Source organism: Camelina sativa, chromosome 5, assembly GCF_030686135.1.
Source record: "Camelina sativa cultivar CO46 ecotype springtype chromosome 5, ASM3068613v1".
In the NCBI taxonomy this organism is placed as follows: domain Eukaryota; kingdom Viridiplantae; phylum Streptophyta; class Magnoliopsida; order Brassicales; family Brassicaceae; genus Camelina; species Camelina sativa.
The window spans coordinates 21,665,738-21,689,780 of record NC_141884.1 but is presented as its reverse complement, the minus strand read 5'-3'; the positions used below and the strand labels follow the sequence as shown (position 1 = coordinate 21,689,780).

General features: G+C 37.0%; 1 protein-coding gene and 1 long non-coding RNA gene across 5 annotated transcripts; both read right to left on the bottom strand.

Annotated features, from left to right (window-relative positions):
* Positions 1–1,349: 1,349 nt before the first annotated feature.
* On the bottom strand, positions 1,350–8,339 carry LOC104787146 (AP-1 complex subunit gamma-2). Of its 4 annotated transcripts, none has more exons than XM_087450549.1 (18): positions 7,995–8,339; positions 7,438–7,740; positions 7,178–7,319; positions 6,794–6,967; positions 6,277–6,456; positions 5,804–5,958; positions 5,372–5,462; positions 4,957–5,120; positions 4,714–4,768; positions 4,423–4,545; positions 4,235–4,330; positions 3,701–3,828; positions 3,409–3,513; positions 3,037–3,296; positions 2,428–2,655; positions 2,153–2,328; positions 1,760–1,858; positions 1,350–1,641 (listed from the first exon to the last, which is right to left on the bottom strand). In XM_087450549.1, exons 1-18 carry the CDS (start codon positions 8,024–8,026, stop codon positions 1,546–1,548), a joined length of 2,607 nt encoding a protein of 868 aa, XP_087306675.1. In that variant the 5' UTR covers positions 8,027–8,339; the 3' UTR covers positions 1,350–1,545. The 4 variants fall into 4 exon arrangements, with proteins under 4 accessions (XP_087306675.1, XP_010510974.2, XP_087306676.1 ...); XM_010512672.3 differs by having other exon boundaries at positions 2,428–2,649; positions 7,995–8,314; XM_087450550.1 differs by having other exon boundaries at positions 4,714–4,826; positions 7,995–8,311.
* A 9,236-nt stretch (positions 8,340–17,575) lies between these two features.
* LOC147944144 (uncharacterized) lies at positions 17,576–18,851 on the bottom strand. The gene is made up of 3 exons (XR_015598114.1): positions 18,581–18,851; positions 18,279–18,491; positions 17,576–17,776 (listed from the first exon to the last, which is right to left on the bottom strand). It is a non-coding gene; the product is annotated as an uncharacterized LOC147944144 (long non-coding RNA).
* Positions 18,852–24,043: the final 5,192 nt, after the last annotated feature.

Sequence of the window (24,043 nt, the reverse complement as noted above, 5' to 3'; positions counted from 1 at the left end):
CATCACCCTTTAATTTGTTATACTATAACCGAGTTTTTTCTTCTTTATTTCACCGCCCTTCGTTTGTATACATAATTACATACTTCATTTGGTCAAGACATCAGTCTCTTATAATTATCACAAAAACTTGAGAAAATGGTATGCTAATTAGTTAAGAGGTAAGAAAATATATAAATACAAATTATTTTACATTCAACCCCATTTCAGAGAACTCATTGGACTAAAATCTGGAGAAACTAATCTGTTATAAGGTATATAAATATAATCCACACATTTTTTTAAGTATCAAGGACTTCTTTTATTTTGTTTTGTTTAGCTGTATATAGCTACAATAAGTGTTTGAAAATGAAATTGCTATTAGTTTGAAGAATATGTTCATATTATAAACCAGAAAACTAAATCAAATGATTGCGGTATATATATATATATATATATATATATATATTGTTGTATGTTTTAGTAAATGTTCAAGAAAATGGGCTAGTCGGCTAATATAGCACGTTTGGACGGAATTGTAAATGTAGACACAATCAAAACAGCAGTGTGCATAAACGAACAGTATATATGGGGCTTAGGTAGGCGTCTCTATCCGTCACATACAATATTTATTTAAAACTAAAACTTTTGTCGATCTATCTATTTTGAGTTTTGATTTTCAATTATTATAAGTAAACAAGTAATATACTGATTTAAAAGTAAACAAGTAAACCGTGTAAATTGTCTATGTTCCATTTAAGCACCAGTCGTGGTTACACGTTTGGTGCCCAAACCCCGTCTTGGCGATTGAGGTCAGCCGACACATTTTTATAAAAGACATACTGTTAATCTGGTCACAGGCGATTTTGCAGTACTATCGGGTTCTTGTCAGTACTATCTTCTTAATTAACACGAAAAACATTTGAGATCAAATGCTAAGGACCTAAGGAGATGGTTTTGGTAATACCTCGATTAAGAGTTATCACTACGGTAATTCACTAATTCTCCAAATTTTGAATATTTATTACTGCCATGCAAAATTAGTATTTATGAATGTTTTCTGAGAAGTATCATATTGTCGTCTTTACATATTTTCATTTTAAGACTCTTAACTAAATGAGTCCATGATCCCTCGCTAACATGAGAAATCCACTAATCAAATTAAACTAGACAACAACATCAAATCAGTTGAACGTATGAACTACATACTGTATTTCAACCAAAACTCAAACCTTCATCCATAGATTCCCAATTTCGACATAATCATTAAAAAGGAAACAAACCCTCCAAGCATTTTTGTGAATTTTTTTTTTTTAATGACAAGTTCCACTAATAATGATGAAACAGAGGTCGAAGCAGCGAAGAAAATAATATTTGACAAGAGACACATTCTCATAACTCGAAGTCAAACTATCATCAAAAAGATCTCTCTTTAAACCCAAATTTCACACAAAGCCACAACGAATACACACACAAACGTTCTATGAAGAACTTTGTTTTAGTCTATGGGAAGTGATTATATATAAAATTAGGAATATGTATATGAATCTTGGAATACCTGAAAATTTCTCATAACCCACGTGGGAAATTGTTGATTTGTCCTTCTTCCAATACATCTTTGCCATTAATTTTGTAACCTACCCTCATCCTCATCACAATGGGTTTCTGAAACGGTGAAACAACAGTGATTATTCTGAGAGTTCGGCGGTCTCGGTTTCACAGCAGATCGAGGGTTGTGCTAAATGTTATATAAATCTGGTCAGAGGAATAAAGGGAATAATACCTTTCCCTGTTGGCTATTTGTAACTCTCATAGTTTGTTTGATGCTTCCGTTGGCTGGAAGAGAGTTGCTGCTAGCGGGATCCAGGTGAAGTTGTAGAAACTGCAATGTGTTTGATTATCAAAATTAGGAATATACTAGAACATCGTCAACAAAACTTCAGAAACCAGATCGTTTCGAAATCTTAGATCAAACTAAGAAAACATATCATGGAAACTTAGACAGACACGAATCTTAATCCAAAACAGTTCCAAGTTATGAACTTTAAGTCTAAAGCATCAATTTATCATGGCCATGAAGCCCATGGCAGCTTTTTGTTTTGGAAATATTTTCTGGAATAAACTATGAAGCGAATGGCTTATGACACACAAAAAAGAAGCAAGTTTGAGACCTGACCTTTGGAACTGCAGCCTGGAATAGAAAATCTGTGTACACGTTAGGAGAAAGATTTGTGAAATTGGCCACAATATCTGTCGTTTGAGGGTTTCCTGGTTGCTTTGTGAAGTTAAACTCAATCTTCAAGGAGCTGCTTTCAAATGCAACAATCGACGGATATGCTGGGCCCTTGTCCTCTGTGAAGGAAACAGATGCCAACATCACATTTTAAATAAAGAATTACTGAGGGAAAATTGATCAAAGTAACTTTTCAATGCTTAACATTGTATCTTTACCGTTCTTTGGTGGGGTGGGGCTAAATCCATCCAGCAAATCCATCATCGAAGAAGGCGCAGTGGGAGAAGTTGATGCAATTGTATCCATGGACGCTATTGGATCATTGCTATCTTGCATAGATAACAAGTCTCCATTCGTCGAGCCATTTTGCACAGGGGAAGGAGTTCCGATTGACAACAGATCCAAAAGAATATCCGCTCCAGCTTGCGATGGCTGCATACCTGAAACTGATAGACGCAGGGGTAAACAACAAGCTCAAAGATTTAGACATTAAGATGCAACTTCACAACTGAACATCCCAAACATTTTACAAAACGTAACACTATATACATATCTTAACTACACAAAAATTTGTTCAGGTTATAGTTAGAACAGGCCATACTGCAGCTGAAGCAAATAAGTTGAGGAAATATGACCAGACAAAATTATCGGCTACTAAAGTAACGTATATAAATTATGTTCCAACTAAAACTCCAAGAAAATAATGCTAGATAGATGGTTATCATTATCAGTTGCCATACCAGATCTCTGACCAGACAGATGCTATACTATAAGTTATTTTTTTGTTCCAACTGGTGAGTGGTATAGTATAAGTTTGGAAATCTAACCAGGTCGTGCTGAAGGCTGCGTTATATCAACACCAAGAAGATCTTGAAGAAAGTTGTCACCCGAGGAGGTTGATGCAGGAGTATCATCAGAACTCAGGTCGAGTAAATCAACAAGAGGAGCTGCAGCAGCTTTAGCAACACCATTCGGAATACTAAGCGAAGATTTTCCAGAATTTGACACAGATGGAGGTAAAGAACCAGCTCTCCTTCCACTAAATGTTGCCTCATCAAGGACCGGCATTCTTTCAAGCAGGGTAGATCTGCATATATTTAGATCGATTGTGTTGAATAATTTAGTAGATATTGATCCATGAAACCTTCTCATCCAAAATCAATGAGAACAGATATGTTCAGTATCATCGAAAGAATTACCTTATATTCTGATGCTTTTGAATAACTGAACTGAACTCCATAGATCTTTGTTGCAGTTCTAAGACAAAGCTACCTTTGTTCTGTCCTATAATACTTTTAACCCTCCTGTAAGCAAATACAAGAAGCCTATTACTGATGAGAAGTATCATTGACTAATTTTCACTGCGACCTAATTTATAAGAAAAAAGTTTACAGGGACGTGAAAAGACTTCAGGAATGATTATACCCTAATAAACAAAAACTCTAGAATCAACTGAGTAGACATAATAAAGCTAGGTCGGAGTTGGCATACTCTGAACAAGAAGGAAAACGAGATGAGATCTTTAACAGAGCAATGAGTGCCATTGCCTTAGTTGTGACATCCGATGTATGATGCTTAATAGCAATCTCGATAACATCCACTGCATCCGATTCTGTTACCTGATTACAGAAGCTTGAGAACTCAAATTAGTATCTATCCATCTGATATCTACATTGAACAATAAATCTTTTGCATGTAAAGATGATCATTCAAAACGTCAAGGGCAGAGAATTTTAACAATAAATCTATTTGACTGGGCATCAAATAGTAAGGAATAATAACCCGCATAAGACACAGAGAATAACAACTGAAACCATTTTCCTTTTATCAACCAGAGAACTAGCCAGCGCAGAAAATCCACAAAACGTAGAGTTAATAGTTTCTAGGGTGTGAGGATCCCCAAGCAAATCAGTGAAGGACAAAAGTGTTACAAGACAAAAAAAAAAATCAAGAAAGATATCCCGTAACTGCACCTCCAGTATCAGTCACAAAAATAAGCCCTTCGTGCAGGATGATAGTACTCACCGTGATTGGATCTTCTAAGTCAAGCATTCCAGCATTGTTTACCAACAGATCAGCATATTCTCCTATGCACCATATTGCAACCCGCACAAGAGTTTCCTGTAGCAAACATCACAAATGACCCTCTTACTCCTAAGTTACAAGATACTACAATTTAGGAAACGCCTGACCAAGGAAACATGTCATCCAACCTGTTCACATGATGTATGTAATGCTCTGTACAAAGCCCTGACAGTGTACCCATGGAGATGAGGGGCATTTGTTATTACAACAATCAACGCGTGCCATACATCCTCTTTCACATAAGTTCCAGCCTACATGTCTCAAAAAAACCAAGATTAGAAGTCTCAAATTAAGATCTATTATTTTCATATGAAGTAAAAAGTTTGTTTTTACGTTTTAGGTAAAGAAGCCTGCATGTCCATCGATACTAATAAATGTATGGAAAAATCGTAATTTCACGACCTGGGTTAAAAGTATACCTCAGATAGAACCTTTAGCATTTGATCAATGTACCAGATTTTCTCTGGAGCAAACCTAGTCAGAAAGGAAATACAATCAGGTCTGAAGGACACCATTCATCCAAGCCAGCATTCTGATAACATTCAGGGATTACTTTTGATTTAGCTTGACTCAGATCTTTGTTACAAATTAAAATGTTCAGTTACCATCTACCAGATAAATGAAATCTCAGTACATGCTGGCTGAAAAGCCGTGCAACTTACTTTTCAACAATGGAGCATATTTTTGCAGCTAGATCTCCCTTAAAATCTTGTTCGCTTACTTCCAAATATTCAATAAGCTCTTTTGCTAGTGGCTTCACGTTATTCTCATTCACCAGAAGGTAAATAAGTTCAAGTGCCCTTTTCTGAATTGAAGCATCTGAATCCTAAACCAGAAGATGTTTTAGAACACTTTTTCCATTTAATAAAGAGTTATTTCAGACTACCTAAACAGAATTGGATGGTTACATCTAAACAGATAGATTCAGTGACTATAGTAAAACACCAAGCCGGGAAGCATGTTATAGCTCAGAGGCATAACTTGAATTCCGTAACCAGTAAAAACAGTGGACTAAAAATCATCTGGCATGTCAATAAGATAGACCCAACAAAGAAAGTGTAACACCATATAAAATACCTTAACACACTCCAGGATTGTAGCTCTGTGTCTCTGAACCGCTTGGGAATCAACAGTTAAGGCTCTCATCAGCATGTTTAATGCTACGTATCTGAAAAAGCAAAGCTAAGGGTTATCATTTGTCAATGGAGAGACAAGAAAGGCATCATGTGCAGTGTGTTATCAATTGCCACAAAATGTCGTCCACATCCATACACAATACTGTCAAAACATGTCAGGTTTGGTTTATTTCATCTTTATAAGAGTTGCTCCTTCAAGCAGAAAAAAAAAACAAAAAATAAGAAACACGGAAACTAGACATATATGAGTGAAGCAATAACTTTTGTCCGTATTATAGCAAACTAAAATTGGAAGATTACTGTTGATCGATAGTAAAATGTCAAGAGGATAAGGTTACAGAAATCTCAAACAATGGTGGTACTCAATAAAAACCTGATGTTATTATCTCGGTTGGACAAGAATTTGCCCAAGATATTGATTGCAAGGACTCGTAAGCCCCCGTTTTCTTCAATGCTCATTATCGTTTGAACGCATTCGTATAGGATAGCGTTGCCTGCGTTTTTGTTTGACTCGGTTTTTGATGCCACCTAAGACATTAGAAACCAAGTTGGGAATCAAAACAATTTTCTGTGATTATGATCCTAACTGCTCTAGATCAGAAGTTTTTTTAATGCAAATGTAACAGAAATCCTTCTAGCGAAACCCATAAAGGTGAGAAAAAGGCTTTATTCGTTACCTTTATTGATTTTGGGAAATCAGAAAGAGCAAAACATTATGAAGATAACAAGAAGGAAGCTTTTAAAAAACAAATGAAGGATCACAAAGATAGCGAAACATGAAAAACCAGGTCATTCAGGCCAGCATAAGCCTTGAAAAAAAACTTGACAGACTAAGTACTAACAAACCTGAGCAAGTATATCATTCATACAGTCACTGGCATCTGCATCCCCTTGTCCCAAAACACGCAACAGTCTGAGCAATCTGATGTGAAGAAATGGATCCATAATTCCAGCAACATCATACTCTGGTGAATATGGACTGTTTGCAATATCTCTCAGTGTTTTAACCAAGCCCTCTGTGCATTTCTGTCAATCAGATAAGGAATCCACTAATTTTCGGTCATGTCAAGAAGAACAATGATTAAAAACAGTCAAATCAGTTCAACATGTAAGTAAAACTTATGCAAGGGTCTCAGGAAAACCATGAATCCAACGAGAAAATGGGGATGCAGGGATGATATAGATTCAAGATAGAAGGATAATGAAACGATGAGACAGTAGGAGGCTACGAGTTACAAAAATAAGTCTAATGAACAGATACAGAGCTACTTTTAGATTCCAAGAGAGAGGAAGATTGCACACTACAACATACAAGGCATCCTAATATTCGTTTAACCAAATAAATAGGATATCAGAAGATTACCTTCCGGAAATACTCAAGGGCTTCGGAACTGACATTACAGATCTCTGTGCAAAGGTGAACTCCCGTAATGAGAACACCATGATGCTTTTCTTTGAGTAAAGCAGCACCAGGATTAATAAAGTTCTCAGAAAGATCCGGAACTTTTCTGATGATCCTTATGGCGCAAAGAGCTGCCTAAAGAAAATGAAAATGTTAATGAATTCATTCCATTGTATTCGACTATGAAAATAAAGTGAAGTAATCTTTCAACTTCAGGGGCAAGATCAAGAGCCATTTCTGCTGAACAAATATTTATGCTTTATTTAGTTAAAACATGCATGTCAACTTAGCTTCTAACATCCTGTTATCTGAACAGGTACAATTACAGTACGAGAAAGCACTCACTTTCTTGCGTATATTTGGATCACGAAATTGAAGCAATCTTTCAACTTCAGGGGCGAGATCACGAGCCATTTCCGCTGAGCAAATATTTCCTAAAGCACAGAGAGCAAGTCCCACAATGTATTGGTTTGTGTGATTCAGATCTCTAGACGTGAGTCAAGGTTCTCACAAGATGAATTTAAAAAAATCGTACAAACCTGCCAGCAAAAAGTTAAAATGCTACAAAAGGAATCAAATTCAAAAATTTCCACCAAAAAGGATACTGCTTCAGGGAGTTGGTGACCAACATTAGCACTTCTTGCCTTTCATCAAGAAGCAACATCAATCCAAGATAACCAATCCTCTTCTCAGGAAACCCAGGAGAAGCAATTAACTTGAGGCACTCCATCTGCCCAAAATGAGTTGGGTAACCAAGCATGTGAATAAACATGAGCTTTGCTAGATCCCTGTGTCTATAGTCCTGGTCATTTTCATTAATAGAAGCACGGATAGCAGCACATTCTTTCCTTACAACAGCACGTTCCTCAGCAGCGGTTTTACTTGCACGTATAGCCCGAATCATGTCGCTTCAACCATAAAAAAAAAAACGTCAACAAAACGATGAATGCATATTGGTCAATTCATAAAGAATCAAAGCAAAGTAAACTGTATTACTGTAACACTAGCACAAAGCTAAGAGGATTGATTATACAGTTACAACACGCCTAATCTCTCACTTCCAGAATTCACCAATACATTTTCTAATCAAAGCTACATTACGCAACAATGGACGTGTCGCAAATTACTATAGTTAGAGATCGGAAGCAAAGTGAATCCTAACCTGAGACGCGTCCCGGAAGAGAAAGGATTCATGATTGTTGCTGTATCCACGCCGGAGTGGTACAATTACAAAGCTGATGAAAGTCAGATCCAGGCACGAATTTGTGCGAGAAAAATGGATCAACAGATTTGAAAAATCATAGATCTAAGAAGCTCTCAATTCCCAGATCTGAGAGAGTTTTGAAATTCACTTGATCTCTCTCTCTCTCTCCCGCACTGTCGATGAAAAGATGAACAACATGAGAATGAGAAAGAGAGGTCTCTCTGTGTGTACTTTTTTTTCTTTTCTTCTTCATTAAAGGTTAACGGAAAATTTCTAACGGAGTTGCGGGAGTCGAAACGGAACACTTTTAACGGTACTCAAAAGCCTCTCATTGACTTAGAAGGCCCAATTGTTTTTTTTTTTTTTTCGTGGGCAACAATTATTTAGTACTTGTCTACGTGAGAGGGAGAAAGACCTAGCTAAGACATAAAATTAGGGTTTAGAACCAAAAAAAAATAAAAATAATAACCAAGGTGTGGTGGCCGATACGTCTATCTCTTCTTTCTAAAGAGTGATAATGTTAACTATGTCCATGAAATTTTGGTTTCTGTCTTTTGTTAGAGCGTTGATCATTGATATAAGGTTTCATTTGAGATGAGATATGGGTGACAAATACTTGAAAAGTTTCTAGTCAATTTAAGTATTAGTTTCCATACCTCCATCTCAAATTATACCCATTATAAAAATTAAAAAAAAAACAATTAATTATGTTTCTCACAGATTCATATTTTTGTAGTATTTAATAATTTGTTATCGGGTAATATTACTAAATACCACATTTTGACTTTGACTCAGAAAATACAACAATGTCAGAAAAGTGTAGTAACTACCACTTTTCGTACAGACAATATGACAGAAGTGACCCTTAAGATATAGGTAGGAAATTTGTATTGTCGACAATAGGCAGGGAACAAATCTATGAGTAGATAATCATGGAGTCGTAATCTCATATACAATAACATGTAATTTTATTGAACAACATGGGATTTCACTAAATAGATCATAATCTCATACAATAACATGTAATTGAGTAGGCAATGATTGAGTCGTAATCTCATACAGTAACATGTAATTTTAGTGAACAACATGGGATTTTAATAAAATGGTCGTAATCTCATACAATATCATGTAATTTTAGAAAACAATCTGGGATTTTAATAAATGGGCTAAAGTGTATACCGAAGAACAGTCGAGGAAGATGATTAACAATCGAGTGGTAGGACAGCAACCACGGGAACAACTACAGTCTTTTTCATTGCAAAACATATTATTTTAGTAAAATATGTTCATCATTATATTGCAAGTTGCGTTGCTTAGGATTTGACAGAATTGTAGAAAGAAATATTATGTTGCATTGGGTGAAGTTTGTTATAAAAAATAACAGTTGGTGAATTGTAATATAGATGTGTTTTGGCAAAACACCTGCTGTAAATGACAGTTGTATGTTAGTTGATATGCAAAACAATAATCATTATTTACATTTTATTTTACCATACAACATGTTGTTTACTAATAAAACATAGATATTGTGATACATACCTACTATATATGTCTCATATATGATGTTAGCCTATCTAAGGCCATCAATGTAATTATAACATCCATTGGAGACAGCTACTGTACCAAGTGTGGTATTTTCTTAACTAGGTATCGAGCCCCCGCGATATAGCGGGGGAACTCATTTTAGTAAAATATTTATTACAAAATTTCTTTAATATATTTTTATTAAATTATGGTATAATAAAATTCCAAAAATACAACTCTTAAAAATATTTTAAGAAATATTCTTAAAAATAAATTTATTTTTACATGTGATTAACGGAAATTTTATGTTGACGTATCGTTCTCAATATTTAAGTCTATTTAATTAGTGGGTTACCCTTTGACTAGAATATTTACAGATTTTACCATTGATGTAACTTACACATATTTCACTCAATTATTCTGAGAAAAATTACAATTAAAATATGCAAATGAGGGATACAAATCTTTACGATTAAATAAATAATGATTAGTGCTATAAACATATGATAGGTAGTTGCATTTTTAAAATAATTTTTAATGTAATTAAATCTCCATATTTTATTTAATTCTGTTTTCTATTTTAATATTATATAATTAATTAATTATTTGTTGTCTATAATTATACATTTGAAGATAAGTAGATTCTTATATTTATTCTGAAATGACCGACCTTTTTTTTTTTAATAAATAATAAATCATATATATATATATAAATAAACTACAACTAGTGGTCCCATATCCACTAGCCACCTAACCATATTGTGACAACCCGTCCCGTTGACCCCACTAGCCCACCGCTAGCTTGCCCCCATAGGCCCGAAGCTGGCCCTGCAGGGCATCGATCCTAACCCCTCACTGGGCAAATGGAACTATTCATCCAAATCCACAGTAGGTTATTGGTGCGCCAGACGTTCCTCGAACCCTGGTCCCCACCCTTTAACAACCTTCCCACAGGACAAGCTGTCACCAATTGACCTGCAGATCAATTGGTGACAGCTTGTCCTGTGGGAAGGTTGTTAAAGGGTGGGGACCAGGGTTCGAGGAACGTTTGGCGCACCAATAACCTACTGTGGATTTGGATGAATAGTTCCATTTGCCCAGTGAGGGGTTAGGATCGATGCCCTGCAGGGCCAGCTTCGGGCCTATGGGGGCAAGCTAGCGGTGGGCTAGTGGGGTCAACGGGACGGGTTGTCACATAAAAATCAATTGGTGACAGCTTGTCCTGTGGGAAGGTTGTTAAAGGGTGGGGACCAAGGTTCGAGGAACGTCTGGCGCACCAATAATCTACTGTGGATTTGGATGAATAGTTCCATTTGCCCAGTGAGGGGTTAGGATCGATGCCCTGCAGGGCCAGCTTCGGGCCTATGGGGGCAAGCTAGCAGTGGGCTAGTGGGGTCAACGGGACGGGTTGTCACACATATTCACAATCAACAGCGCAATAACATAAATCAATATTCAATAATAAACCAATAACAATCTGATATTATAGCAAAGGCAATATTCCAATACCAAACAACAAGAAACATGAAACCAGCAACCTAGCAATGTTTCTAATGACTCAACTCTAGCAACCTAGCAATGCCAGACAACATCCAATCGAGTCCCAAGAACATCCTCCTCTTCATTGCCTTGATTCCACGATCACACTTTGCCTTTACCTGCACCACAAACACAAATTGAGATGCATGAGTATTTGATAAACACTCAGTGAGGCAATCCTCCCATCTACTGGGCTATACACACAAGCAACAATGATTCCAAAGTTCCAAAACAAGCAACAAACAAACACACAAACCAGGAAATCAATCATCGTCTCGCTGGAAGGGTTGTGTCGACCGACACCAGCCTAGTGTCGACCGACACTGGCTCAATGGTGTCGACCGACACTACCCTACAGTGTCGATCGATGCCAAATTGCTGGTGTCGACCGACACCAAGCGGTATCGATCGACACTCCCTCTGCAACTGCGATCCGCGCGAAGTCGAGAGTCGAATCTCGCTCCCAAATCTCCTCCAAAACACCCAATACTCAATACCCAAGCCTTATACCTCCTTAGGAACCTGTATCAACCAATCCCAGCAAGAAAAACACACAAACAAGCAACAACAAGCAAGAACAAGGGAATCAAAGGCTTAGATTAGCCATGGTCATGCACTCACCTTCTAAAATGAAAATGAACCGTTAACTATCAAATCCCTCCGGTGAAAAGCTATTCCTAGGCATCACGAAGCTTCCCACAAAATTTCAGCACGATCAGATCTCAGATGAAACCGCAGTCGATCCCGAAACTCCCGCTGGTCTCAATCCGCGACTGAGAAGAAACGCCCCACGAAACTGTCGATATCTCCTAGAATATTAACCCAAATTCACTTCTGTAAAAAGGAGAGTGTACGAAAATCTCTTAGCTACAACCCTACCAAAACTCAATACCTTTCAAAACGATTTAAGTATACAGATCCACCTTCTCCCAAACCCTGACGATTCTGTTCCTTTTTGCTTGAACACCAAAATCAAGTTTACTCTTCCTTCTCCTCTTTCTCTTTGTTTTCAGCGGCTAGGCAACAACAAAACACGACCTAGGTCGTTCTCCCACTTAAATATCACGGTTTAATGGTTTTCCCTAAACTAAACCGGTCCAAATCGATTAAAAACTCAATCTGGTCGAACCAGAAAATCAGTGGTGTCGAACGACACCCCCTTGGTGTCGATCGACACCCTCACCCAAAACACTCAAATTGGTTTGCGGGTGTTACAATTCTCCCCCACCAAACTGGATTCGTCCTCGAATCTCGAACAACCATCAGCCAAGGACTCCCGTGCAACCGTCTCCACGGCCCGCACTCCTCCGACTGATCTACAGAAGGTCACCTCTAGGCGATAGACTCACGCTCCAGGCGTCATTTGCTCTTGACTTTTTGGACTTTTCTTTACTCACAGGCCTAAACCTTGAGTTTTTATTGGCTCCTCATCAGACCTAAGTCTGCATGCCAAATGATATAAGGAAAATCCAACTCGTCTCTCGGGTTGCCACCCTACAGCGCGTCCCCGGATCGTCATCCGGAGTCGATATACCAACCTTACTCCCGAGCCACAAAGTCTCTGAATATGGCAGTACTAGGAGAACCTAAGTCCCCCAAGAGTCGCGAGCAAACAATTCTGAACACGTCTGAGTCCTATCCCTATCCAGGTTTCCTTCCCATGGCTCGCGTAAAAACATCTCAATGTCCTACCAACCACATATCCCCTCACTGGGATACCTCATGACCACACAAGGATCATATATACGCCACAAGGGCCGCCACAAAGGCCAACAAAAATGTCCTCACGAGGACCGCCACCAAGGCCAAACAAAATGTCCTAAAAAGGACCGCCACCAAGGCCACTCGTCCCCAAAGGACCGTCACAAAGACCGTCTGTCCCGAAGGACCGTCACAAAGACCATCTGTCCCGAAGGACCGTCACAAAGACCATCTGTCCCGAAGGACCGTCACAAAGACCATCTGTCCCGAAGGACCGTCACAAAGACCATCTGTCCCGAAGGACCGTCACAAAGACCATCTGTCCCGAAGGACCGTCACAAAGACACTCTGGCTAAACAGCCCGCCACAAAGGCCAACAAATGGCTAAAAGCCCGCCACAAAGGCCACACAATTGGCTAAAAGCCCGCCACAAAGGCCATACAATGTCTAACAATACCGCCACACACAGACACTCTGACTCAAAAGTCCGCCACAAAGGCACAAAAGCCCCTCCCAAGGCTTCCCACCGCTAAAATGGACAAAATTCTGACTCCCGCAAAACTTTCCATATTTAACACTTTCCATTTTTGGAAACTCCTCTTCACAACCCTGCCTCACGGAAACTTTGTACCCCAAACACCACCTCATCTTGTTACTGAGTCGCACAACCAACCACCCCAAGCGACCGAGTAACAAGAGAGATGGGCTGGAATACTCCATTCCCGCTCCAGCCACGGATTACAGATGGGGCCAGGCTAAACAAGCTCAAGTCACGGCTTGCTTCTCATACCACTTCTTGAACCTTGCCTTCATCTTTGCCTCAGGCTCCCAAGTCTGTTCCTCAACACCATCACAGTCCCACAGGACTCTCATCAAAGGAATCTTCTTCTTCCGAAGTTCCTTGATCCTCCTCTCGAGAACCCTCACTGGTCTCGCCTCCAAAGTCATGTTAGGCTGAAGATCCTCAGGAATCTTAGCCAACACCTCCTCTCCCTCACGGAGACACTTCCGCAACATAGACACATGGAAAACCTTATGGAATGCACGCATCACCTCAGGTAACTCCAATCTATATGCCACTGGTCCAACCCGCTCAATCACCCTGAATGGACCCATATACCTCGGACTCAACTTAGTCTCTGACAATGACCTGTTCGGACCCCGCAACATGGCCATCTTGAGGTACACTCTGTCTCCCACCTGAAACTCAAGATCTCTCCTCCTCCTATCAGCATAACTCCTCTGTCTATCCTGAGCCTCTTTCATGTTCAGCTTGAGAACCCGAATCTTTTCTGAGGTCTCCTGAACAAAACTAGCACCAAACATGCTTCTCTCCCCCACCTGAGTCCAGCATAAAGGTGTACGACATGGTCTCCCATACAAAGCCTCATAAGGAGCCATCTTAATACTCGCCTGATAACTGTTGTTGTAAGCAAACTCTACCAGGTTCAGGTGATCTGCCCAATGGCCACCCCAATCCAACACACACATCCTCAGCAAATCCTCCAGCGTCTGGATCGTCCTCTCAGACTGTCCATCTGTCTGGGGATGCTAAGCTGTACTCATATGCACCTTAGTGCCCATCTCTGCCTGAAATGCCTTCCAGAACACCGAAGTGAATTTAGAATCCCTATCAGACACAATGCTCGCTGGCACTCCATGCAACCTGACTATCTCCCTCACATACTTCTTAGCCAAGACCGCTGCTCCATCAGTCTTCTTAATGGCCAGAAAATGTGCTGACTTGGTCAACCGGTCCACAATGACCCAAATAGCATCAAAGGTCCGTGACACTGGCAATCCCACCACAAAATCCATAGTGATCATATCCCACTTCCACTCAGGAATGGGTAAACTCTTCAGTAACCCGCCAGGAACCTGATGTTCAGCCTTCACTAGCTGACACACATCACACCTCGAAACCCAACTAGCTACATCCTTCTTCATCCCGACCCAATGATAGTACCTCTTGAGATCACGGTACATCTTAGTCGCTCCTGGATGAATGGACAACTTGCTCGCATGAGCCTCTCTTAGAATCTCCTGCCTCAACTCCTCATCCTTGGGCACACACACACGACCATGCACCAAGATAGTACCATTATCTGAGACCTGATACTCTGAATCCACATCCTTAGAGGCATTCACCAGCCCCAAATCCTTCTCCTGAGCCAACCGCACTCTACTCAGAAGATCTGCTCTATAAGCCGCCTCCTAACCCAATGGTTCTCGAGAAAACCGCACACAAGCTCAACGCACTGATCTCTCCTACCAGAGACTTCATCTCCTGGTCCTGTAGTAATCTGCCAAACTAAGGAAACTCCTGATCTCAGTGACATTATGTAGTCTAGGCCAAGCCTTGATAATCTGAATCTTCTTCGGATCTACAGGAACTCACTCTGCATAAACAATGTGACCCAGAGAACCCATCTCACGCTGCCAAAAACTACACTTGCTCAACTTAGCAAACAACTTCTGCTCCCGCAGCTTCTCCAGAACTGCCCTCAAATTCACTGCATACTCCTTAGGACTCTTAGAAAATACCAGGATATCATCGACGAAAAAGATGACAGACACGTCCTGAAACTCCTGAAACACACTGTTCATCAATCTAAACTCTGTTGGCGCGTTAGTCAACCCAAAAAGGCATCTCCATGAACTCATAATGCCCATACTTCGTCCTAAAAGCCGTCTTTCTCACATCTGTCTCATCTATCGGTATCTGATGATAACCCGACGCCAGATCTACCTTGGAGAACCAAGTAGCACCCCTCAACTGATCCAACAACTCATCAATCCTAGGAAGAGGATACTTGTTCTTCACAGTGACCCGGTTCAAACCCCGATAATCAATACACAACCGGAAACTCCCATCCTTCTTCTTCACAAACAACACCGGCGCTCCCCACGGTGATACACTAGAACGTATGAATCTCTTGCTCCATAAATCCTCTAGTTACTTCTTCAGCTCAACTAAACCAACACTCAAGTATGCCGACATCAACTCGCCCCCACCTGAATATCAACCCTCTTGTTCCTCCAAAAACCTCTAGTAACTTGCCAGTTAGGGAATCTTCCACAAGTTAGCTTATTCCAAGATAGCTTTCCGCTTGGCAATTCTCCACAGCAAATCATCAATACGAACGTAATAAAACAAACAAGTACCATACGCTCGCATATTCTGATTCACCGCTTCAAATACTTTGCAGGCCGCTAACTCAAGCCACTTGACTTATTCCCTCCAACAAGCTTACCAAAACTTTGAATCTAGCAACCCTGTCCATCTCCAATGAACTTCATCCAACATCGTTGCAACGATTAGTTTATCCTGCCATGAAGGCTTTCCGTGAACTTATGTATCTGGCAAACATGCCTCTCCTGAATCAATCCTGCTGTAACTCCCCTTCCCGGGACTCCGGCACCACTGGCCTCACAATCCTGGCAAAACAGCCACACATTCATAACCGCTCTGGTTCATAAAACCCTGGCCCAACGGCCAACATAATCCTAAAATCCAAGATTAAACCACCGTAAATCTCTCGAGGTCTACATTCAATCGTTATGTTTATACTCACGTCCTAGGAATTGCTTGCTCCCAACTCTTCCACTCTTAGGTCGAAACCTTCGAGTCATACCGATCTCACTCTCAGACCAGCGTCTTCGAGTTATACCGTCTCACTCTTGGACCACAATCCTCAAGATCTCGGTATCAGGGGAACTACTCATCCCCTCAGGAGAACAACATCCCCTCTGCCACTCTCGGAGCCCTCAGCCCCTCGAGCTATCGGTATTCAGGGGAATCACCATCCCCTCAGGAGCAACAATCCTTAACGACTATAAACATCTCTCGACACAACTACCTCCTGTGATCCAAGTATAACATTGCAATGTTACACCTACCCACTCAACTTATAATATCCAACTGGATTAACCACCAAGCAGAGAAATATCTGCTCCAACTGCATATGTCCACATATCCGCCTCTCTAGGCCCGATACCTCTTGAGACTAATCTCATACCGGTCATCTACACCCGCTCCATCCTCTTAACGTAAGTTGGAAAGTCCTCAACATCCGCAGCCCTCGACTGCACCCCGCCACATGTGGCACAACTGGAGCCTACACTGGTACCCCTCTCGGTAACCGCTCCAACAGCACGCCAACAGATCCGCCAAGCGATCATCTCGACCCTGGGCTCCACCTGCTGCAACCCCACACCTGGGTTCCCAGCACCCCCGGCACGCTCACCGGCTAATCCCCTCTGGTCCCTCCTGATACGCTTGCGACCCTCTGACGTACCTCCTCGTGGAACTCTGGACTACACACTCGCTGGCCTCGGGACCCGCCCGACAATGACCACGACCACGTCCCCGTCCACGACCAACAACTCAAACACCTTAACCACTGATCTTCCAAGAACAGAGGCTAACAAGCAGAAAACAAATCAATACCACACAAAGAAACATAACAATAACTCACCGTGGAATCTCATTGAAGGCTCGAAGAGGATGTTCTAGGACTCCATGCGACACACAATTGACTAACTCACATAATCAATCAAGACATGCAATCCCAAACATCACAACAGAAACCTAGTGAACCGAAACCTAGAACCGTAAGGGCTCTGATACCAAAATGAAATGACCGACCTTTTTTTTTTTTAATAAATAATAAATAATATATATATATATAAATAAACTACAACTAGTGGTCCCATATCCACTAGCCACCTAACCATATTCACAATCAACAGCGCAATAACATAAATCAATATTCAATAATAAACCAATAACAATCTGATATTATAGCAAAGGCAATATTCCAATACCAAACAACAAGAAACATGAAACCAGCAACCTAGCAATGTTTCTAATGACTCAACTCTAGCAACCTAGCAATGCCAGACAACATCCAATCGAGTCCCAAGAACATCCTCCTCTTCATTGCCTTGATTCCACGATCACACTTTGCCTTTACCTGCACCACAAACACAAATTGAGATGCATGAGTATTTGATAAACACTCAGTGAGGCAATCCTTCCATCTACTGGGCTATACACACAAGCAACAATGATTCCAAAGTTCCAAAACAAGCAACAAACAAACACACAAACCAGGAAATCAAGCATCGTCTCGCTGGAAGGGTTGTGTCGACCGACACCAGCCTAGTGTCGACCGACACTGGCTCAATGGTGTCGACCGACACTACCCTACAGTGTCGATCGATGCCAAATTGCTGGTGTCGACCGACACCAAGCGGTATCGATCGACACTCCCTCTGCAACTGCGATCCGCGCGAAGTCGAGAGTCGAATCTCGCTCCCAAATCTCCTCCAAAACACCCAATACTCAATACCCAAGCCTTATACCTCCTTAGGAACCTGTATCAACCAATCCCAGCAAGAAAAACACACAAACAAGCAACAACAAGCAAGAACAAGGGAATCAAAGGCTTAGATTAGCCATGGTCATGCACTCACCTTCTAAAATGAAAATGAACCGTTAACTATCAAATCCCTCCGGTGAAAAGCTATTCCTAGGCGTCACGAAGCTTCCCACAAAATTTCAGCACGATCAGATCTCAGATGAAACCGCAGTCGATCCCGAAACTCCCGCTGGTCTCAATCCGCGACTGAGAAGAAACGCCCCACGAAACTGTCGATATCTCCTAGAATATTAACCCAAATTCACTTCTGTAAAAAGGAGAGTGTACGAAAATCTCTTAGCTACAACCCTACCAAAACTCAATACTTTTCAAAACGATTTAAGTATACAGATCCACCTTCTCCCAAACCCTGACGATTCTGTTCCTTTTTGCTTGAACACCAAAATCAAGTTTACTCTTCCTTCTCCTCTTTCTCTTTGTTTTCAGCGGCTAGGCAACAACAAAACACGACCTAGGTCGTTCTCCCACTTAAATATCACGGTTTAATGGTTTTCCCTAAACTAAACCGGTCCAAATCGATTAAAAACTCAATCTGGTCGAACCAGAAAATCAGTGGTGTCGAACGACACCCCCTTGGTGTCGATCGACACCCTCACCCAAAACACTCAAATTGGTTTGCGGGTGTTACATATTCCCACATAGTTATATAGTTAAACATATTTATATCTATAAATGCTTATATGTTTACATATGACATCACCATATAGAGTGTTAATTTGAAAGAAATGTAAAATTCTTTATTTGGTAATTTTGAACTCTAATTTTTTTTTTGATAGATTTATTTGATTTATCAGTTTAAATATCTTTCTTTTTTTTTTTAATTGTTAAAAACATGAATACATTTTATAAAAACACTATAAATTTCCAAAATAATCGTATTAAAAGTTGAAAAGATATTAAAAATTAATTGAGACCACTCATAAAATGACATAATGTTAATTCGTTCAAATTAAATATTTGAATTCAATTAAATTAATTATTTAAAAGCTTTCACATAACTCAAATATATTTTTATAAATGAATATGTTTACATATTTATATTAATGAATATGTTTACATATTTATATTTCCGAAATCAATAAATCAAAATTTATCAAATTAATAACCTTATTTCTTTTAGACATAAGCCTTGTTCGTTTGTGAGTCTCAGCGACACCTTCTAACGACTGTAATTATAGTGCAATTTTCTCTTTTAATCATTTCCATCAATATATTATGTGACTCAGTGCACCGTGTTTCTGTCGCTGTTTTTTTCGGCGATGCATTTAAGCGACACAAGTGTCAATTTTTTTCATCTCTCTCACTATATTTAGTCGCTGGTTTTTAAAATTATTAAAGAATCAGTGTTAAGAATAAGAAGATTACCAATCAATCTCAAATTTAAATATAAATAAACAAAAATTATCACACATTTCACTTATAACTCACTTATAATATACATTAATAAAAATGAATATATCTATATTCATAGAGGTGAAATTGTAGATGAATATATAATACAAACAACTATCGTTTTGTAGAAAACACATATGATATATACAAAAGTCTAAAGTCATTAAATATTTTGACAATTCTAATAGATTATATAGATAGTTAATCCAATATTAAATGTACTTACTACTTATTTTTCTCCATACAAGATGTTGGTTATTTATCTAGTTTTTTGTAAAGGTAAAAACAATTATGAGTAAAAAAAATACAAACAGATTTATCATCTAAATGACTTCATTAAAAATTTAAAACTTTATTTTTAAGAAAAATCCATAAACCTTTAGTTAAATCAATAATCCTTACAAAAAAATTATTCTTATAATAATATATATTTAGTCATTTTAAAAAATACTTGCAAATGGTTGATTATTAAAAATTTGGAAGAATTGAAATATTAATATAAATAAATGAAAACAATGTTTTCTAAGTAACTTACACATAAATAGGATTGCACTTACATGATTAGTAAATGAAAGCAGAGTTTATCCGAGTGATGTGATCTTAAATATTAAATTTACCAAATGTTTCAATGCTTCAATTAAACGGTTAGAATAATTTCTTTTAATATGTTTTAATAAATAAAGATAATTTATGAAGAATTATACTTAGTTAAAAATGTGAACATTTGAATAGACGCAACTGTTCGGAAAAGTTACAACTGTTCGTAAAAGACACATCTTTACAGTCAACATACATTTACAATTTTTCAAAAAGACGCACCAATATATTTTTTTGTCAAAAAAATAGAAATTAATTTTTTTATGAAAGTCATAATGAAAAGACGCAATTGTTTTTCACATTTACTGTTATCATATGTTAAAAAGAAAGTTTAAAAATTTCCCAAAAGAAGAACAAATATATATAATCCTAAAGACATGTACATTTGAACTAAAAGGAAAGTTTGAAATTGTTACAAAAGAAGAACATATATAGATTACTAAAGATATGAATATTTGAATAGACAGGATTGCTAAAGATGTGAACATTTGAATAGATACAATTGTTCGTAAAAAACACAACTCTACATTCAACCGATAAAACTTTCTATAGAGATGCAACCGTATAAATTTTTTATCCAAAAAAATAAAAAAATAATTTTTTAAAATAAAAAGTCACGATGAAAAGATGCAACTGTTCTTTGCATTTATTCATATTGCTAATATTATATACACAAGTCACAGCTGTTTGTAAGAGACACAACTCTACATTTAATAGATGCAACTTTCTAAAGAGACGCAACCATATAATTTTTTTGTCAAAAGAATAATTAAATAATATTTTTTTAATGAAAAGTCACGATGAAAAGATGCAACTGAATTTTTTTAATGAAAAGTCACAATTTTTTGAATAAAAAGTGTCACGATGAAAAAATGCAATTATTCTTTGCATTTATTCATATTGCTAATATTATATACAAAAATCTCAACTATTTGTAAAAGACACAACTCTAAATTCAACAGATGCAACTTTCTAAAGAGACGCAACTATATAATTTTTTTGTCAAAAGAATAATTAAATAATACTTTTTTTGAATGAAAAGTCACGATGAAAAGATGCAACTGAATTTTTTTAGTGAAAAGTCATGATTTTTTTAATAAAAGATCAAGATGAAAAGACGCAACTGTTCTTCCCATTTATTCATATTCCTAATTTTATATACAAATATCTTCGTATTTATTCATATTGCTAATATTATATACAAAAGTCTTCGCATTTATTCATATTACTAATATTATATACAAAAGTCACAACTGTTTGTAAGATACACAACTCTACCTACACTCAACAGATACAACTTTCTAAAGAGACACAAATAAAATTTTTTTGTCAAAAGAATAATTAAATAATATTTTTTTGGGAGAAAAACTAGATTGACCCAAATTAAGAGGTTAATTACTAAAGTAACTCATAAAATGTGAGGGTTAGATGAGTTATTTTTTTTTGTCTAAAATACCCTTTTTTGCTTTGTTAGGAAAAAAAATAAAGTCAAATTTACCCTTCCAGAATTTTTTTTAAGAAAATCAAAATATTTTCAAAAGTCTGTCGTACTAGTTGTGACAGATTTATTTGTGTATGACAAATTTGTTTTTGCACAACCGATTTATTTTTGTGTGACAGACTTTTTATGACAGACTTATTTTAGACCACAGATTTTTTAACTATAGTTATGACAGATTTATAATTGATAACAGATTTATTTTTCACGGCAGACTTATTTATGAAGACACCACAAACTTTCACAATATATGACAGATTTGATACAATTTATAGCAGATTAATTTTACACAGTTATTTCAGAATTACATTCTTGATTAAAAATCTGTCGTAACATGACAGATTTTTTACAGAAAAATAATTACTAGGTTAACCTCTAGTAATAACATATTTATTTGAAGTTACGACAGATTTTTTAATTTAACAAAAAATCTGTCGTTTGATAATAGATTTATAACATTTATTAAAAAATTGCTAAAATGACCTATGTGAATATCATCATATGTTATAGCAGATTTGTTTATGTTATGACAGTTTTTTTGTTTGTTTCAAAAAATCTGGTGTTTGATAACAGATTTTTTAGATGTAAAATATAAATATAGTGACAACAGATTTGTTTTAAGTGAGATTTTTTTCAGTCATATTTTTATTAATTAGATTTTTTATAAATCATGTAATGAACGGTATTTTTAAACTCATATATTTAAAGCATATTTTATACATTAAAAACTTAACATCATATTTTTATATATTATCTTATATTTTCATAAATATTATTTTAATATTGATATATATTATTTTTTAGTTATAATTTCATACATATATTTTAACTTATTTAAACTATATAATATTAAAATTCATATTTTTAAATCATATCTTTATACATAATGTTTTGTAAACAATTATTTGATTTTTTTATACATTATATTTTAAATCATAATTTATTTTTGTAAATTATACTTAAAAAATAAACATCATATTTTCATCATTTTATTTTTTCATTTATTGTTTTTTAAAATCAAAATATTTCATACTATTATTTGTTTAGTTTTTCGTTTTTCTAAAAAATAAAAATAAAAAAATCTGGGTTTTTAGTCTTTTTACCTAAAATTTATGTCATTCTAGTTATTGGATAGGATGTAGTGTTAATCTAGCAATTAATTGCCAAATTGGTGTCAAACTGGTATATTTTCACTATTTTTTTTATTGAAAAGTCACGATGAAAAGATGCAACTGAATTTTTTTTAATGAAAAGTCACAATGAAAAGATGCAACTGTTCTTCGCATTTATTCAGATTGCTATTATTATATAGATTATGTTATGTTTTTATGATATCTACTACATATTCTCTTTGTTATTTTAGTCTGATGATTATATATGATTCTTCTTGGGTTCAGTTATATCACTTTTCTTTTTGTTTTGTAGGGTTAAGATCTCTTTGCTTCGTTTTGTAAGATTCACTTGTAAGAAAGTTACAACTTTTTTTTTTTCCTTTTGATTAATTGCTTCTGGTTTGAGAATTTGTAAAAGTAAAACCAATCGATTCAATTATAAATCCATTTGAAATGGAGAGAGCATATACATGATCGCACACTTACACTAACATATATTAAAAATTATCTAATATGCTCACCAAAACCGTGACACATTGAAAACAAAAATGGTGAAGAGCTTCTTCTTCCTTTGGCACAAAATTGGTTTTTTGTTGGTCTGATAAATTAGTCTTATATTAATCTCTACCAAAATCTCTTAAGCTCTTTTGCTCTCTTCCTTTGATAACTCAACACAAGGGCGGATCTACGTTCACATGAATGGGGTCAGATGACCCCCCATAAAATATAAAAATCAAAAATATTACCATGTATTCATTGTTAATTTTGGTAGAGTTACTTGACAATCACGTAATTGACCCCCGTAATGTGAGTTCAAATCTATGTTGAAGCAATGATATATTTCTTTTTCCTGTTTTGTTTATGTTATTTAGGCCACCCACCACTTTTCTTATTATTTTTTTTTATATATTTTTGTTATTGTTTTAGTTAAAAGTTTTTTGTAGACTTTTTTATATGTGTATTTTCAGTTACTTCATAATGTTACTATATATATAGTTTTCATCAAAAAAATTTTTTTACAATATAGTATGACTCCCTAAAAAAAAATTTCTTGATCCGCTCAACACATCTCTGCGAAAAGCAATACACACAAAGTCATATGGATTTTTCTAAGCCAAGCTTGCTCTTCTTTGCAGTTTTGGAAAGCGTACTAAAACTCAAAAGCCTCTGACTGACTCAAGAGGTTTTTATGTTAGTTTT

What these genes read in the sequence shown, in the direction of transcription:
- LOC104787146 (XM_087450549.1), bottom strand. Translation starts at nt 8,026, where the DNA reads ATGAATCCTTTCTCTTCCGGGACGCGTCTCAG. An exon ending in TGAATGATATACTTGCTCAG is followed by an intron (nt 5,959 to 6,276) that starts GTTTGTTAGTAC and finishes CTAATGTCTTAG; the next exon opens with GTGGCATCAAAAACCGAGTC. An exon ending in TCCAGGCTGCAGTTCCAAAG is followed by an intron (nt 1,859 to 2,152) that starts GTCAGGTCTCAA and finishes AACACATTGCAG; the next exon opens with TTTCTACAACTTCACCTGGA.